Source organism: Hylaeus volcanicus, chromosome 7, assembly GCF_026283585.1.
Source record: "Hylaeus volcanicus isolate JK05 chromosome 7, UHH_iyHylVolc1.0_haploid, whole genome shotgun sequence".
NCBI lineage: Eukaryota > Metazoa > Arthropoda > Insecta > Hymenoptera > Colletidae > Hylaeus > Hylaeus volcanicus.
In genome coordinates this window covers 14,360,599-14,379,114 of record NC_071982.1, presented here as the reverse complement: position 1 = coordinate 14,379,114, position 18,516 = coordinate 14,360,599, and the positions used below count along the sequence as shown (strand labels likewise).

Sequence of the window (18,516 nt, the reverse complement as noted above, 5' to 3'; positions counted from 1 at the left end):
GGATAAAATATACCTAAATAGACGAAACGGACAGAATGTGACTCACCGAGGCTACGTAGTAGAATGTTCTGGAGGGCTGTTAGGATTTGACGACACTCTAGTGGTCGGTAAATGAGAATTTAGGGGATGTTGAAGTGGCCTGAGGTGGACAGCACCGGGCGGTGGCGCACCCCCTATGCAGGGCACTTGGCCCTCGTATGTTGGCGCCCCTGTAGAAGGAGGGTATGCCGAGCAGCAATTGTACGTCCGACTACTGCTTTGGACCATTCTGAGCGCTTTCCAGAAGTGCATCGTGCGAATGTCGTTATTGGCTGTAACAAAAAGTTGAGAACAAATTGAAATTTCAAGTAACAGGAAATGAATTTAAGAAACATTGCAATCTGAATTGCAGGTTATTACTCGAATGTTAATTTACAATAAATTGAATAGATCGTTGTAATTTATAGTAAGTGGGCGTGACTAAATTTATGTTACACGCAACATTGGTCTATTAACAGAGGAGTGTCTGTACGAAATTATCGTATAAATATTGTGACATACAAAAATATATTCATGCATAAATAACGTTCACACGTAAAAATACATATTTGTACAATATATTATAATGTACGTATATTTAATCTAGAATTAGAAATACATAACGCAACCTATGATACAATATATATTATAATAATAGTAATATTAATAAAATGACAAAATGACAAAAGCTTATATAAATAATTGTTAAATCAACTAAATTTTTAGAATATCATTCTTCGGACCTATGAATAATACCCAAGTAATAATAATATTTTTGTTTCTATCCACGTCCACCGACCCAATGGCCAAATGTTCCGAAGAGCCTGCCAAAGGGTTGGAAGGCGGGAACAATTCGTCGACCTCGGGATTATTAACAACCCTAGCTATGATCCCCGACACAATAGGGATTCGACCACGAGGTCGAGCATTATCCAGAAGGGGGATTCCGAGAACGGTGCACCCAGAATTCCCGTGGGTCATAGCCAATAGGAATTCGCCCATTGACGCATCAACATGGCCGACCCCTCGAGGCGTGGTTTTCACAAGAGCGTACATATAAACGGAAGACCTTGAAGGATGCCAATTCCCTGGGTTTCGTGTGCTCCCGTAGCCTAATTGGCGCCGTTTATTTTAATTGTTGCCACTCCCACATTAGGCGAGTTAACGAATGGACGCTACACTTGTGGGTTGCTCGAGGCTCGCTGATAGCTGAAAATTATATTCCTGGTTCCTTCATTCACAAAATGTGTGATCAAACTCGCAGTTAGGGTAGTATATACTATCGCGAAACGAGGTAGGTTTAACGGACCAAAGGCTTCTGAGAACGGTATACTCCTCCAGTTGGTATCCTTCTCCATCTGCAACTATCACTGACCTCTATCCTCTCTTGTTAGAGATATCTCAGGTAATATGATTGGACACTAAAAAACATTCAACAATTGGACTTCAATCCAAGACACTAGGTCGCAAAAATAACTAAAATAGCAATGACGTATTATGGACACTCGAACTGTCGTTCTCTGGACTTTGGCACACTTCGATTCTCATTCTCCTTCTGGCTACCGTAAACTTTTGAAATCGTCGGAGAAGCGTTTGTGTGCATACAGAGTGTATAAATAAAATTTATTTCACCCCTTGGCAACAACTACTGCTGCGGAACAACTAGGTACATTTACCAACGGACAATGCTTCGTTATTGGAAATTTTTATTCAAATTCAACTATCGCGAAGCTACATCGTACTTACAAAATGTTTGAGTATGTTGAGTATATGGTCGAACATATCCAGATGTTGGAGTATTGGTAGCACACAAGAATGTTCGTATTACTCCATACAATGAATGGGATATTGTCGAGACTTTCTGACATTTGAATAACGAAGAAAATAAATAAGACATTTTTTGGTCGACTATTGTGGTTAACGCTCACCGCAATACTCTATTCTTCCCTTCTTTCTGCATAAAAATTTAATTAAAACGTAAATAAGAATAAACCCATTCAGTCTTCGGCGGAGACTCGCTTGGACCGCTCGCACGCAATTCTCGACACAATTCTTCCTCGCGTCTTATTCGCATTCAAACCCGAGGAATTCTTTCATTGAGACATTTTTTCGATTGTTGAAGAATAGCTATTGCAGAAACGACCAATTTGTAAGTATATTGTAGATATAACATGCTACAACATGCGACCGACGCGAACTTGTGGTTAGCGGTGCATCCTGTCAGTTTTCGACGCTTATGGCCAGACACTTGTCGGCTACTGTTTGTTTCGGGATTGCTCGAAATTGCTGCCGCAAACGGAGACTCTAATTTGTTGTTTCAATAACGACACGTATGATGAAGGCTGCTCCATTTCACTGATTCTGGTTCAAAAAATCTACGAAAAGCGTGTTTTTTCGACTGAAAGCTTGTATATTACCTTGGCTACTTGGTTAATTAACACGATAAACGGCGTTGATAAAATTGACGAAGTACAAAATTTGTAAATTCTCCACGATATCTCGCGACCCATTTACCTGAAGCGAAAAGAAAACAATTTTTTTCTTAACGTTTTTTTTTTTAATCTGGCTACCGTGTGTCCTAGAATAAACAATATTGGTTAATAAATAAACATTACATTCAAGATTTTCTAACAGGACAAAAAGTACTAACCCTCCAATTGACATTATTTTCCAATCATTCTAGTCTACATCATAGTCGCATGAATAAACATTAAGAAAAACATTTATTTTCTTGTTTGTTAAATTAGCATCTTTATTTACGAGCCGTCTAAATAATATTCTAATTGCAGAAGTCAAACGTCACGATTTGACTACACAATGTGCCGAGACAGTTTATAAAATAGCCGAAGACTGAATGGGTTTATTTTTATTTACGTTTTAATTACATTTTTATGAACAGAGAGTATATACGGAGAAACTCAGAAGGTTAAATTTATGTAAACGTAATTTCCTGCTGACTCTGATATAGCACCTATGATAATGAATGTTATAAGCATTGGTGACCTAGTTGAAAAGTGTCGTTAGGTCTTATTATCGGTACGACTTATAATTGCTAGCTTCATCGATTGTCACGTTAAGCGTTCCAGCATTGATTAATAATTTTATCATGTGAATGTAGACAACCAACTAAAGGAACAGTTTCTAATTTTGTTTGAGAACACGAGAGTTATCAATTTAATCATTACAAATTTTCAAGTGACATAATTGAGACTTTCTCAAACAGAGTTTTTGTAAACTCCGTTAAGCGGATATTCTTGTTACTTAAAGTCTTTAAAATATTTCATATTATATAAAACACATTTCGAACTTGTCACAGTTATTTTTTTTAAAATAATTGCAATTTTTTAACCTTGTTTATTGTTCGTTGCTCTGTAATTTTCGCTTCAATATTAAGAAAAATAGTAATTAATTGTACAGTTTGAGTTCCGTCTGATAATACTCCACGCTTACCACTTGCAAAACTCATCGTTCCAGAAAGAAAATAAAAACGTTAGCTATGACATTTACGATGATCTTTATTTTTTCTTTGCAAATCGCTGCACAACTTTCATCCGCTAATTAGCCATAAATAATGGATGAATTATGATAATCATAAATAAGCGTTAAAAATGATTTAGTATGTAGGCCAATGTGCCGCATTCCAGACTGGAAAGCTTCGTATGTTTCAAACTTTTTCCGAAACCTTAACACTCATTCTGAATCCATCGATTTTCAAAATTGTGAATATTGATACTACTATTCATTATACACAATTTCAAATGCAGAATAATTCAGTGTTTAACTGTAATTGGGTAGCTGAAGATATATCACAGAAAATACACAGATTCAATTTTCAAAATAAGACTCAGATAAATTTTATAGAACGTGTCCAATAATGTTACCAAGTTAATCCAGATCCATGCATTGTTAATAATCAGTCAATCGATGTATAATTATGAATACCGACAGCATTATGTTTCGTCTTTCACGATGCATTTTTGCCAATTAAACTGAAACAAGAGTGATTTATTTTATTTTGGCATTTTCATGTTCGAAGAACGTAACGGGCCTGACATCTCATTCGATGAATTTGATATCTTCAAATTGCAGGTGGAACATAAAATACTCTGACAGCACTCTGTAATTATTCGTTGTGAGAAGGCACGATCCTGATCGTTCGATAACTCATGTAGACGAAAATATATCCATAGGCAGCCTCCTCAGGGTTAGCGGTTTGACAAATGCGAACGTAATTAAGCCTTATCTTGTGTTTCTCGCAGGAGGAGAGAGCGGGGAATGCTTTGAATGATCACCTTGATCCTTCTCTTTGACAGTTATGTATTAAAATCGAGAGAGAGAGAGAGAGAGAGAGAGAGAGAGAGAGAGAGAGAGAGAGAATACATGTAGGTTGCATTTGTTTGTACATCTAATACCATTTTCATGGTCGTTTTCATTCATTTTTCTTCTTTTTCTAGTAAATAATAAGTTATATTAAAATTATCTCGCTTAGCATTGTACAGAAGGTTATACCTGAAGAGAATCATTCACCTTTACGTTAATCTTAACTATTTAGATAAGATTTTGTACAACTATTTAAAAAATTCTAACGAGAAATTAATAATAATCCATATATTCAACCTCCTATTATTGTTTTTAAGAACTTCAAATTTCGAAATTCCTAAGGAGGCTGTACTTTCAAATATTTATTAAATTTCCACATAGTATTAGTTCGTGTTTTAATAGAGCGTCTTACAAAGTCCTGCTACAAGAACCGAAATACCAGTGTCGCATATACAAGCACTCTCGAACGGTTCCTAGTATTTTTTATTTCGCGTTAAGGGTTGTAATAAACTTTCGTGATGCAGCGATACTAACGATAAATAACGCCAAGAAAATCAATTGAAGCAAAAGGACTCGCAATCATATGGCAATCAATAACCATCCGTACATTTTTAACGAACTGTTTTAATGATCATTTAATACCCGAAGTCCCATATAAACGAACAAAAACATTTAATGAGAGATCCCGAACCCTGATTACGAGACTTTCGTCGATATATTCTGAAGAACATAACCTACCTTGTCCCCAAATAATCATTACCTTCCTCCCCCAAGAGCAACCACAGAACCCAACAGCTTCCTAACAGACGAAGAAAATGTATTTTGTTGAAGGAAAGTACGCAAAAAAATAACGCACGCCATACGTATTTGTATCTATCACCAATGAAGTTGTGTACAAAAATTCCGGTTTATACTTGAATGGCCTTCGTACATTTACTTTCATTTAAATTTTCATGTGGATAAAGCTTCCGATTACCAGCTCCACTTTCATCGTGCGATCGAAGAAGAAAAAGACCAAAGATCCCAGATGGGAACAAAATGGACAGTACATCAGAAGAAAGGCTGGTGGAACAAAGGGTTCTCGATTATGTCCCTCGGTATCGGGCGATGGTGAATGATTTGTTCGTGGTTCAAATTGGGCAGATGAATCCAACGGAGCGGGCCCCGAGTCGAAAGCCGGACGTAAAAACGCCGCGCCACTCGTAAATTACATTTAATGGTGTGGCTTCGCATGCAGAGCCGTCGGTCGGTTGATTCTCGTTTTCGCGAGGGCCTTCGCCAATCACTTACTCCCGGTGTGGCGACATTCGCGTGCATCGTTTGGTAATTTGATTCGAGACGTACACTTGCCAAGGCGCACGATAAATTCGTAATCTGCATCGCGATGAGGAATTATCGTGTCCCCGTCGCGTTCGTGATTGAGTGTCACAAGGAGGAATCATAATTCCACCGCGGGGCCTCTGATTACACGTCGCGCGGCGCGATTTTGTTCCGATAATAATTATATTCCGACTGTTCGAAATATTTTCAGACGATCAGAGAGACATGCTTGCTACGGTAGGTACTTGCGCAGGGAGGTTACGGTATCTTTGTATATTACATTTATGTATATTACATTGCAACTATCAATACGTGAGACACTGGTAGAGATTCTTTTATTGGAGCAGGTAAGAATTCCTGTTAGAATTATTGTTTTAATAGAGATTTTATAAAACACAGTTTCCTTGGAATAAACTTCATACAAAAAGGAATATGTTCAATTCAATCAACATTCTCTGATTCTCGGTATTCGTTTAAATAAAATGTTATTTCCTAACAAAACGAAGTAAAGGTGCAATGTGTATGACATTTTTTGTTCATAATGTCTTGCCGAATGCGTAGGCAAGCTCTGTTGAACCTCACCGGACACCCTGTGTACTTACACGCTGAATACGCAGACATTTATCGCGTCCAGTCGACAGATCGTCCGAGCGCCTATATGAGCTGTTCGCAGTCACTTAACTTCTTGGCAGCAACAAAAAATAATTTCAAGCATGATGATGCAAGGTCTTCTGGCACCATGCTGAAAGCAATTGTATTCCTATGCAATACCATGCTGGCTTCTATGGATGCAAAAACGTTTCGCACACTCGCGTTGACGTCGTCATCATTGTCGAATTACCTCCTACTCAAAAAAATGCCCCATTACGGCGAAAAGGTGACAGTTGGACGGAGCAAGGTCTGAGCTATGTACGCGGTGAATTTTTGTTTCAAATATGAGGTTATCCCGTTCACTGCCAGGCAAATTCAAAGCGTTTCGCCTTGATCCTTACGTAAAACAGATAAGACGGTTAAATCGTCCCGTTGTTATCTATATATCTATATATAGATGTATATATATATATATAAGAATGGCTAAACCCTTGAACCTAGAAAACTGAAATTTTACACAGAGGTTTCCTTTATGATGTATACAAGGCACAGTTAGTCTTAAATATAACGTCATCAACAGGGGATGATTCTTTACTCGGAAACGGATCGAAAATGAAGAATGAAATTTTTTCATAGGAAGCTTCGTTTTCGTAAAAATAAATCGAAAGGTTCGGCTAACCATGTCTGACCACGACTGGCCAGTTCTACTAATTCTGGCATTGTCTAATGTACCATACCTCTTCTATGCAGACTGCAATTCTTTAAATGATTACAAGTAATCGAAATGTACACTAACATAACAGAAGCAACATAAATTAGCGACATAAGTAGAAATGGCGAGTCATGGTCAGACACGCTGATCAAATCGTTCACGTGGTCCAAGGAGATTGAAGACTAATTTTCTCAAAATTGAAAGACTAAACCCTTGAACCTAGAAAGCTGAAATTTTGCACAAAGGTTTCCTTTATGACGTGTACAAGGAATAAGGAAGGATATTTCGAAATTCAACCACTAAGGGGGTCAAGGGGGCTTGCAATTCACACGAGTGAAACCGCGAGCCACGGCTAACGAAAATATCGATTGAAACATCTGAGTTACGGAAAATAAAAGATAGTAAACTACCGATTCACGAAGGAACACGCGGTCGAATGCGAACGACATAAAATAAATAGTATTCCATGCGGATGAAACCGTGGAATGCAGCTAGTAGCTCGATAAAATGCGCAGAACACTTCATTTTTTTTTCTTCTGAAAATGTAAAGAAACATGTGTTCGATGTTTTTTGCATCGTTCGGTAATGTGCTATTCGGCTAAATACACGTTTGTGAGAAAGTAGACTGCGCCCGCCAATAGACGAGGGATTTGTAATCGGTGGGCGTGCTCGGGGGTGACAACCGGGGTGTGGTCTATGTTCATTTTGTCGCGCGACACGGTATTTATTTATCTGAACGTTTCTCGCTGTAGCCCTTCGTGTTACGAATAATGACACGTTAGGCGCGACTGTACGTAGGTACGTGCATGAACCTATTTCCGTTTGACGTGGCCAGCAGCTGGTCAATAACGCCGCTGGTAACATCAATGCAGGTGCTACGTTCCAGTTCGCCTGAGACTTTTTCGGGGATTTTGTCTTCGTTTAAAGCGCGCCTTATTTGTACTTGTTACATATGGAATGCCAGGATTATAATGACTTTGATTTAGGTTTAATACATAAACATGTATAATTACTAAAGTTTGTGACTCTCACTGGAATTAACCATACAGAATATGCTCCTGAAGTCAAAGTACAAGCAAAGAAATCGCTAGACCAGACACTAGAGTTTCGACCTATTTTCGGAAAATGTACTCGCTGTGAGAGTGACACCAAGTAATTCTCGAAAGCGACCTTCGTCGTTTGTTCACCGTCGACGCGTGATCCACGCAGCTTTCCGAAGCCAGCGTACGTGACGACAACCAGTAAGCCTGATAAACAACGAGGTGAGTCGAAGGAGTCGAACGAAGGGAAAATTGCTTCCATTGCTTGTCGATACTTTATATTTAGAGCCGCGTCGTTGGTCCGTGACAAATCGTGTAAATGACGCCACGCGATTATTAGTGGGGCCGGAAGTTATGGCAATTACACCGAATCACGGCGAACGCAAGTGCAGCTGCGAGATCCTATTTTCGAGCGCGTTTCGCGATATTACCACCCTTTTACCGTCGTCAAGAACGCGTTAATCGAAACAGGGGAAATCGAAAGAGGAACTGAGTAGCCTGCACTCTTTTTGCATATTTTGTCGATTATTTTATAATTTGCCTCGTTAAGTTTCGGCACTTATTCACGTCGTCAAAGGACTAACTAAATAACGAATAACTCCGAGGTCTGCAAGGTCAACCTTGAACGATTAGTCACGATACATCTAGCCGTTAAATTAATTATCGGTCGACCGTCGGACAATAGGCATGCAAGCTTCACATTTAATCCCTTTTCACCTGTTTCGAAGTGACGGTAATAATTCATGCATCCACTTAACACCACGTCGACACGTAACGCGCTTAAAACAATGCATTCGAATGGAACACTGACAGGAGAAAAATTCCTGCTGCTCCAGACGAGCCGAATGAATTGGCAGGTATCATAATTTATGTCGGCGACACAGACACGTGTGACACCGAACATCTGTTATATTCAAATCGAATTTGCGCGTAAGATGTTTGCTGGTTGAAACCGACGTCAATAGTTTCCGTGGTATTCAATGTGTTTGAAGTGTAGGTAGAATAATGTTCCTCGAATAAGTAGTTCATTATAGGGTCATTTTCAAAAAGTATTTAAGAAGTATATACTCAAACCTTTAAAAATAAAGATAGCAAGATTTTCTTGGAGATCATTATTTTACCATTTTAAAAGGGTACATTTTATTTTTGAAACTTAGATCGCGATATAATTAAGTAGGATTCCTTGAAAGCGGTTCTTCAGTAAACGGTCAAAGCGGAAAGGATAACCCTCGAAAGATGAAAAATCCTGAGGGAACGGAAACATCCTTGCGAAAGGGGAGGGCAGACCCTCAGGAAACAGTGGCCGATCGCGTCACGCTAAGCAACCCTTCCCCGGGTTCGCAGAAGGCGTAAACGTCCCGAGATGAGCGCGTTCGAGCAAGAACGACGCAAAACTTGTAATATTATTCGAAAGTCTTTCAAAGTTGAGACGGTTCGAACGGCCGTTTTTACGACGGTCGCACAATGCCGGCCCCGATGGTTTTACATATCGTAAAGTGCGTGCACGAGCTAAGGAGCGCATATAAATCGGCTCGCCTGCTGTTATGTCTCTCGCGTGCAAAGGCCCGTTTACCATTTTATGCCCTCTGGGCGATTAAGCTCTCCCTCGGCTCGCCCTTCCTTTCCTGTTGCACGTTTATTTCCCTTTTCTTCCCGCGAACTCGACGATTCTGTACTCGGAACCATGGGGAACGAAACCGAGAACGCTTCGCCTTCGAGAAGCACGATTAGAGCATTGCATTACAGTAGTTGCAGCTAAACAAGGGATACGTGCAATTTTATACTTGTAAGGATAAAGAATATAGAATAAAATGTATTATTATAAACTACATTATATATTTACGAGGGTTATATATAACTTTGGTTATCGTCATAGTATATAAATGCATCGCGAAAATGTAAATATTCGCAAATTAGGGAAGTACACAGAAAGTACTACGTGTTTGAAAGTATATACAAGTTCGTAAGAAATGCTCGGGAAAAAACTACTCTTTGTAAGTAACGCTATTAACGAAAGAGGTGAAGAAGTAATTAGCCACTGTCTCTGTGGTTATTGACTTCCTGCACCGTATCCATTACTTCGCCCATCAATCACTGCAGGCGTACCGCGTCAAGGAAAGCATACCCTGTCTTTCGTGCGGCTCTCGAAATTAATTTGATACTCGGTGGACGAGAGTAGATCATTATCAGTAAGTATGGTGTGATACAGTAGTAGCAATAATTATTTCTTAATGCATCGTACATTGTTCTAGACCGGAAGGTGGATAACGCGCACGTAACGTTACAGGGCTTTGAAAAGGATGCGGCTGGAGACGACTGGATGAAGCTATAAGGAAGCAATACTATCGATTAATTAGCTCCGCTTCTCGCGAAGCGGTTTAATCCATCGAGGATCAAAGGGACATCCATGAAAAACTAATTCGATTAATATAATAATGAAACTGTAATTTATGAAAGTAACTAGAGAACTGAATCGTTATGACGAAAGGATACTGGGAACAGAGACAAGACATAAACAAAGAAAAATAAATTACAGATATTTTTCTAAAACTTTGTCGCTCGTACTTCTACTATCGAAACGAAGAAATCCAAAATGTAATTATAATTACGATGAAAATCTACTAAATGCCGTCACGACACACGTAGCGATAGAGCAACGTATAATGAACGAGGAATAATTTAATTAAATGCGATCATGATAGCTTGCTTAATTACTCCCACCGCTAATGATTACGATCATTGATTCTTTTTTTCATGTCTGGCCAAATAAGAGGGTGAACGTTACACCTTCCTGTGCTAATTACAGGAACGAAAATGATCCGAAAATGGAAAACACGAACAGGAAGCAGATATCATTTTATTTATCAAAACTGAGCTAACCTTCAACACACTGCTTGCAAGTTATCAACGCTATAATTTGTATCAAGAAAACACAAAGTTGACTTGCGATTACTACACTGTAACAACCGACTTCGAGGGAAACTTACCCTGGGTGTTTTTATTTTAGCTTAATCTCCTTTTATCACGCTAACTGCATCTCCGCACGCAAAACTACATACAAAGTTATATACCACCTGAGAAAGCAATTCATTCTCAGAAGCGCAAATGATAAGAAACCATTTCCGAAGTACCGCAGGCTCGGTACAGCTACGCGTTATTTCAATTATCAGAAACACTTACCGTAACAAGAAACTGTATTATTAATTAGGCTATTATGAGAACTAAATGAACGATGGATTATCGCAGCCAGTGTTCTGTATTAATGTTATAAGATAGCGATACAGTAACTTGAACTAATTCAAGGAAATATTTTAAAACATCACAGTATTAACATAGCTATCTAAACATGTTCTGCTAATATGTTTATATTAATATTGAATAGAGCAGTAACGTAAAAACAACGTCTTTAGAATGTTTCGATCCTTATTATTTTTAGGCTTGCAACTTAAAATTATATTCTTTCATTTAAAAGAAGCAATTATTTATTACTTTTTCTTTCCAATGACGTCCTAAAATTCCATTACAACTTGAGCTCCATGATGGTGAATGTAATAGATAGGTGTGTCGACAAATGCACCAGGTAAGGCATCTAAAGCCTCGAATCCGACGTAAACGATGTAACTTTTGTCGAATTAATATGCGAGCGAATACTCGCTGGCGGCCGCGAACGCGTTCAAGATAAACATCTGTTATGTATGTACATTGTAGCGGCTAATGTCAAGGAAAACTAACTGGCGTCTCTCGCGTGCAACCACCAACACACATTCACGTTGTGCACACGGAAGAACATGGCGGGTGGGGAATAAACGTCGCGGACGCCACGTAGAACGATTCCGCAGAAATGGGAACGATGTGCAATAGATAATGTGACCACTCCAGATCTGGATGATCACCTGCACTGTGATCATTCCAGTAGACACTGGACACCTTCGCAGAATTAAAAATAATAATAAATAATCGAGTCTTTGGAAGTCTTAAATTCATACGATTACTTTCCATCTCGTAGAATGGGAAACTGTATTACGATCGACAGAAACTTAAACGTGATAAAAAAAGTTTAAAATATGCTAAGATTTGTATATAATACATAAACACATTGGAAAGTTTAAAATTCCATCAAAGTATCAGGAGAATATGGCTACTGGAGAAGTATCCCGAATTTAAAATTCCTCCTCAAATGTTCTTTTGATACCAGGAGCCAAAACCGAGTAAAACTTTCTCAAGCATCAAATTGGCCCAACTATAGTCGTTAAGTTGATCAGCACGCGCGAGAATGGATTGAACCCATTGCTAGACATCAGTGCAAAACGCACATGTCACCTCGCGTTCTTTTTCGATGCGTTGTAAGTGCATTTTATCTTGTCTGTGTGTCGATCCCCTCTCCGTTCGATCGTGGGTTCGCGGTTATGCAACTCCGCGACGAATATTGCCAATTCTCGACCAGTTCGCTCCTCGCCGCTACTTCAATTCCACAATTTTTCCGTAATTGCCCCTTGGCCATCTATCTACATATCTTTGTCCATTAAAAATCATTTCCGTAAGTTACACCAATTTTGAGATGCGTTTAAAACCATAATCGCTTATTAAAAACGGAACGTGTGAGAAGAATGGAAATGTTCAAACCTTTGATTTTCCTTATCTTCGACGATAATTTAAGTCATTCAATTTGTAGCATTTTGTATGAAGTGTCAAATACGGAGGCCTGATGGTGCACTTTTAAAGCGGTGGCGCGCACACGTGTAACCGCGACAGGTACTAATCCAACTAAATACTTGTATCTTTCTTATTTTATATCAACACGTCTACGTAATGACACTGTAGCGTGTACAAACTATATAAAAATTGAAGGGCATTTATTCCACCTGAAACACGGAATAATTGCTTACGGTAACAAGGTACATATCAGCGTGCTAAGATAAGATACGCAGAGATGATGTAGCTTAGCAAGCAAAGCTTATCTGAAACTGCATTCGATGGAAAGTCACTCATTGAGCTCAAGTCCTGTGATTGAGCGCAGATAGAAGCGTATACGTTGTAAAACTAGTTTATCACTTTCTTCTTTTTTTTTCATTCTTGGTCGAGCAGATGCTGTCTTAGTAACACGTATTAACTCGTCCATGCATAATGCATCCGTGCACTCCTCCCATCTCGCTCTGCAACCGTCCCCCGACCCGCTCCTTCAGCTGCTACCGATCTGATCTCGTCGCACGCGAAACGTCGCGCGTCGGCGTCGCATCGCGACGGGCTCGTCTCCTTTCTCTCTTTTAAGTGCAGTGCCTAACCTCTGCTTTCTTCTTCGTCGAGACGCACCGTCTTAGTCGCGTGTGACGCGTACAGCAGTTCAGGGTCAGTGTGCGAACGCTTCGGCGATTTTCGCTGGCAGGAGGAATTATCTGCCGATCAGGAGTCGGCAACATTTTAGTATCGTTGACCACACTGCTACACCAAGGGATTACTCTTTTATTTTTTACCAGTTTCGAGACAATTTTCGTGATTAGTTTATTTATACGTTCTAAATTAAGACTTTCCAAAGAGAATTTAAGGATTTTGATTCTTAATACTTACGTATATATTCAGATTATCGTGTTCGGTACAATTAAATTAACAGGCCCTTAGAGCCCCTTTTAAAGGTTCAGTGTAGGTATAAAAACTTCAAAAAAGTAAAAGAATTACGCCAAGTACGTGAAAAAGTGGAGGACTCAAGAAGTTATCATTGAAAAATAGAAGATCCTCATAAAAAAAAAAAAAAACTACAAGAAAGTAGAAAAAGATGTGAAATCGAAATGAGCTGCCAGATGATTTGCCTAGATTTCCGCAGCCTGGAAGTCAAATGCTTGGCGTGGCCAGGCAAGGCATTCTTTGATCATCAGTACCCGTACTTTCTCTCTCACATATAATATAATATACGAAAAATAGAAACAATGTACACCGATGGTCCACCTGCTGCCTTATTTGCACACACACAATCAAACCTACAAACGAATGCTTGTTAATGAGAACCTGATAGATCCGGTTTCTGCGACAGGGTTGGACAAAGTAATATACGGGCCAGTCTCTCATTTCTTTTGACCTGGGAAGATGATTTCGTCTCCTTGAGGATCAAAGAGCCGCGCGAGCTCGCGTGTCCGAAGCAAACAGTTCTCGAGAATCACGAGAACCTCTGCTCGGTCGTGTACGAACGACTTTGTAACGTAAAGGTTGATTCACATTCACAGTCGAGCAGCTGGTCATCCAGGAGACGTAGTTTTAATGTCTTCGTCTAGGTGACGAATTTCGGTACCGAATAAAAGATGAACGACAGTAAAAGTAGTAGAACATTTTAACAGTTTCTAAGTACTGAATATAAACATAAATGTAGTTTCTGACTTGTCGGATAGATCAGTTGACAGAAAAAGTGTAAACGCTTTAAAGGCTTTATAGAACTATTGGTTACTTCAACATCAGCCTCTAAATGACGTTTTGGTTTCTGTATACAGAATGTCCTCGAAGTTTGGACGCAATGAATACGTATCAACCGAATGAAATGTTGTTAATACACATCGTATCTAGAAAATCTATTCAGATCCTTGGGTCCTTTAGCGAATCAGCGATTGCTGACCTGGATGCGACGGTTATTCAGTTGTTTTCCTCAGGATGTCTCGCGTCACCGTAGATACGTATTTTTGTTGAGCCTGACTAATGCGATTCGTACTGTGATTTGTTTCACAAGGGTTCTTCAAAGGAACCGCCTGGCCGAACGGTAACAGACAGTGTGAATACCTTCATACAAAACCAACTGAAGAATAATCGACGCACGATTGCCTGCCGGGTAATGTGAATCTGCCATTAAGGGGGTTACGCCACCTTGACGGCGAGAAAACAAAGGGCATCTTTGCGAATTTTTTGCGACGATACCGTGGCTTCGATCGAAATGAATTTTTTTTACCGCGGATAAAAACATAATAAGCTTTAAAACGGCACTTTTGGAGTGCACGTTAGACGTGGAAAAGTAAAATGACGTTGACCTCGTTTTAGTTGGGCATGGCTCATGCCGTCGGATTTGGACAAAGTTTAAAATATTTGTATACAAATAAATGTTGTAGAACATTGCAAAGGAAACAAATTTTTTTCACTATTTTGTAAAATAGTGCAATGCAACATGGAGAGAAAAGAAAAGCCAAAGTCCGAGTCAATTATGTCTGAAAAACAGGTATTTGTAGTACACGTGTCATTGAACAACTCTAACCTGATGTTTACACTAAATATCGTATTTTAAAGCGACTCGACTAAGACGTGACGATGTAACAAAAAAGAAAAAAGAAGGAAAAGGAGAAAAGCCACGCTGTTCATCAAACATTTTTTCGCATGATTCTCTCTTGGTTTAAATGTAATTCGTATACACGCTATCAGTTGTCCTCAAGGCCGGAGCATTTAATATCTACGCCAGTAATAGTGTAATAAAACGTTTACTTTGGTGCTAGAAACTTTTATGGTTCCTTATACCACATAGACATTAAACGTGCAAATAAAACGAGAGCACTGGAAAAAGGTACAAATCGCGGATGCAAACTTCAAATGCTGGATTAAACATGCAGCAATTCAGAAGTATTAATAGCCTCGGATAGGATTTTTAAATGAATTTATTACTCGGGTAAAGTATAGCAATTACTTTTTCGCAATGCTTTTGGTATTTTGATGTCACATTAAATTTAAATCCCCTTTAGATAATGACAAATTCTTAAAGGAAATATTCATAAACGTTATCAAATGTTTGCAATTCTTTCCTTTTGAGATTTTGTAATTTACCGACGAATTATATATAATAAAATCCAACGCATCACGTGTTTTGTTTCCTCCACTACATTTATACTTACACAATAACTTCTGTAAACAAAACAAAAACTTCTCGTCGCGTGTACTGATATTTCTTTAATTCTCACTACCTGAGTAACTTCCTTCTTGACGACTTTCCTGAAATTCCTTGACCCGGCTGGAAACAAAAATAGAACCCACCCAGAGCCGCGAGAAATGCATCAGGCGGTGCAAGTGTCGCTTACGCGATAGCGGAGCGTGAGTATCTTTCGTAAAGTAAGCGGAACGCGATGGTTCGCGCGCCACCAATGAGCCCCGTGGTAAAATTAAGCGAGACAGGTACGAGCGTAATCGAGCAGGGGGTGCATGCAAATTGGTCGCGTATTAAGAAGACTACTCGAAAGGAAATCAGGGTGCAACGGCGAGTGAATCCGTTCAACTTCTAACTCCGATCCACGCGAGCGGGGAAATCATAGTGTTTTTCGATGATTGCCATCTTTCGAAGCGCGCACTTATTAAAGCCGATTACGTGACCGTGAAAGCGGCGTGTTCGATAGCGCGCCGGTCTACGTACTCGATCAGCTCGTGAAACGTACGAAAATAGAAACTGTATGAGCGCGTGTCGACGACAGTTAGCGGATCAAGGTGCAGCGTTCGCGTGTTACTAGACGCAAGTCATACTGCATAAGTGAAAATTCAAGTCGCCGTGTTGGCGTGTAATAACAAACCGGGTACAGTTCGCGGGCTCGGACGCCGACGGTAGTGCTTCCAACCTTCGCACAGGAAAATCTAACTGACGACACTTGAGAAACAATCGAACGCATTTTGCATACGCAACCGCGACTTATCACAGGATTCACTGAATTATATGTACATAGTTATAGGCCAGGAGAGTGATCTTCAAGAGCACTTAGAAGTGATCGTTTTAAACAACATTTGACACTGTCGGTATTTACGATTGGAGAAATATTATTATTTCATTGGGACAATGTCATTTTTTAAGTATGGACATTAAATCATTTATGGTGTACGTTATTAGTTTGATTTATTAGGTCTAGAAGTTAATGCAATGCCTTTCTAAAGTAGACTTGCCATTTATGTACAAAGAAAAATTGTATAATTATTAATCTTCCCTCGGTTACGTATTCCAAAACAGTACATTTAGTTATAAAAACGAAATACCGAGGCATATTTCTGTTTAAACGAACGTTAGAAATGTGCGAATGTAAAAGCGCAGAATTAATTTCCACACCTAATAAATATGCAATGGATTTCATTTAAAAACACGTTATTTGAAATGTTTGCAACATCAGAAAATTCTAAAGCAACATCGAACGCCTTTTGCATAAATAGCGTGACTTAGCAAGAAGATGTGCTGAATTATACATACGTATAGGTCACTGCAATTGCTCTCCAAGAAAAATTGCAACTGATGGGAGAATATATGAAGCCACTTGGTTATTAAGTGGGGGGAAAAAATTCTATACATACTGTAAAAGTCTCGTAGCAGTGTCCACACGCTTTTATTAGAAGCGCCTCTCGAGTCTTCTTGCTTGGTGCATCTTTGATATGTTAGTCAAGATATTGCGATAAATAGATTGCAGTTGTTCCTGTACGCGAGATACTTGGACTCGTATCTTTCATATGGGACGAAGTATGCATTTCTGCCGCGAAAAGTATGCAGCGCATACTATGCACTCGTACGCGAAAAATATGCACGCACGTAGAAAACATATAGGAGGTGTACGAATAACATGTACATTGTACGTCAAGTGGTGCAATGGAGTTATACATATATAATTCAACAGTCTCCTTAAATGCACAAGTTTCAAAGAGACAATCCTAATGCAACAATCACACTTTTTTTATTATTACCATTTTTGGTTGTAAAACTGTTACCATCATATTCCTGACATTTTTCTGATTAAAATGAGTCCAAACACGACGTAATTCGCGACATAGTTACTAAATAATCCCGGTGTTGGTCGCCATTTTCGCATGTCGCTCCGTCCTCTTCTTCATTTGCTGTCCTTCTCTACACTCGAAGTTTGTTGGCAAAACATTAGAAGATACAGTATCGACTGAAGGAGGCATGCAAAATCGGGACCCAAAACATTGCACCTGACGTTTTCATGTGTTTACACTTGACTCCGAGTCGAGCGTCCAACATAGAAAAGGACAGATAGTGAAAGGTGAATGAGGTCCGAGAAAAAAAAAACACTCGACAGAAGCGTATCAATCGGTGAGGATCATATTACACCGGTGGTCGGGGCTACTCGGGCGAAACTACGGGCAAAAGAAATATGAATGGGCTGGCAGCGAGGGGGTTGGTATCTGAGAGACACACTAGCAAACTTTGAAGCGTTATAGCTTGAAAATTAATAAAAATCGGATAAATACATGAAAGCTTAATGAATTCGTCTTGAAAAGTACTATCGCATGGTATAAAAAAAAAAATATATATATATAGTTCCATTTGAAATACGAAACTTGACCATCATATCATGTTAAATAACAAAGTTAACCAAAATTCCTTCGCGCTGAAACATGAGCCCCATTTTACCACGCAATTTCCATATTTGAAATTTTCCATTCGGCCGATAGTTTTGGAGTTAGAGCTCTGTATCGCTTCGGCTGGGACACCTTGTATAGGCGTGTATGTATGTATGCACATAGCATATGCACACATTGTGTACAGTGATGAAATGATGAGAGTGTTTCGTG

The 18,516-nt window shown here is 39.3% G+C and overlaps 1 protein-coding gene across 4 annotated transcripts in view; it reads right to left on the bottom strand.

Annotated features, from left to right (window-relative positions):
• LOC128880354 (protein doublesex-like) overlaps positions 1–18,516 on the bottom strand; it is a 97,714-nt gene that overhangs the window by 23,105 nt on the left and 56,093 nt on the right. For 2 of the 4 annotated variants that reach the window (XM_054130358.1, XM_054130359.1), the window contains exon 5: positions 47–311. In XM_054130358.1, the coding sequence (XP_053986333.1) occupies positions 52–311 (260 nt within the window). In that variant the 3' untranslated portion in view covers positions 47–51. Of the gene's footprint in view, positions 1–46; positions 312–18,516 lie in introns of those variants that run through there. The other 2 variants (XR_008457799.1, XR_008457800.1) reach the window with 1 other exon arrangement.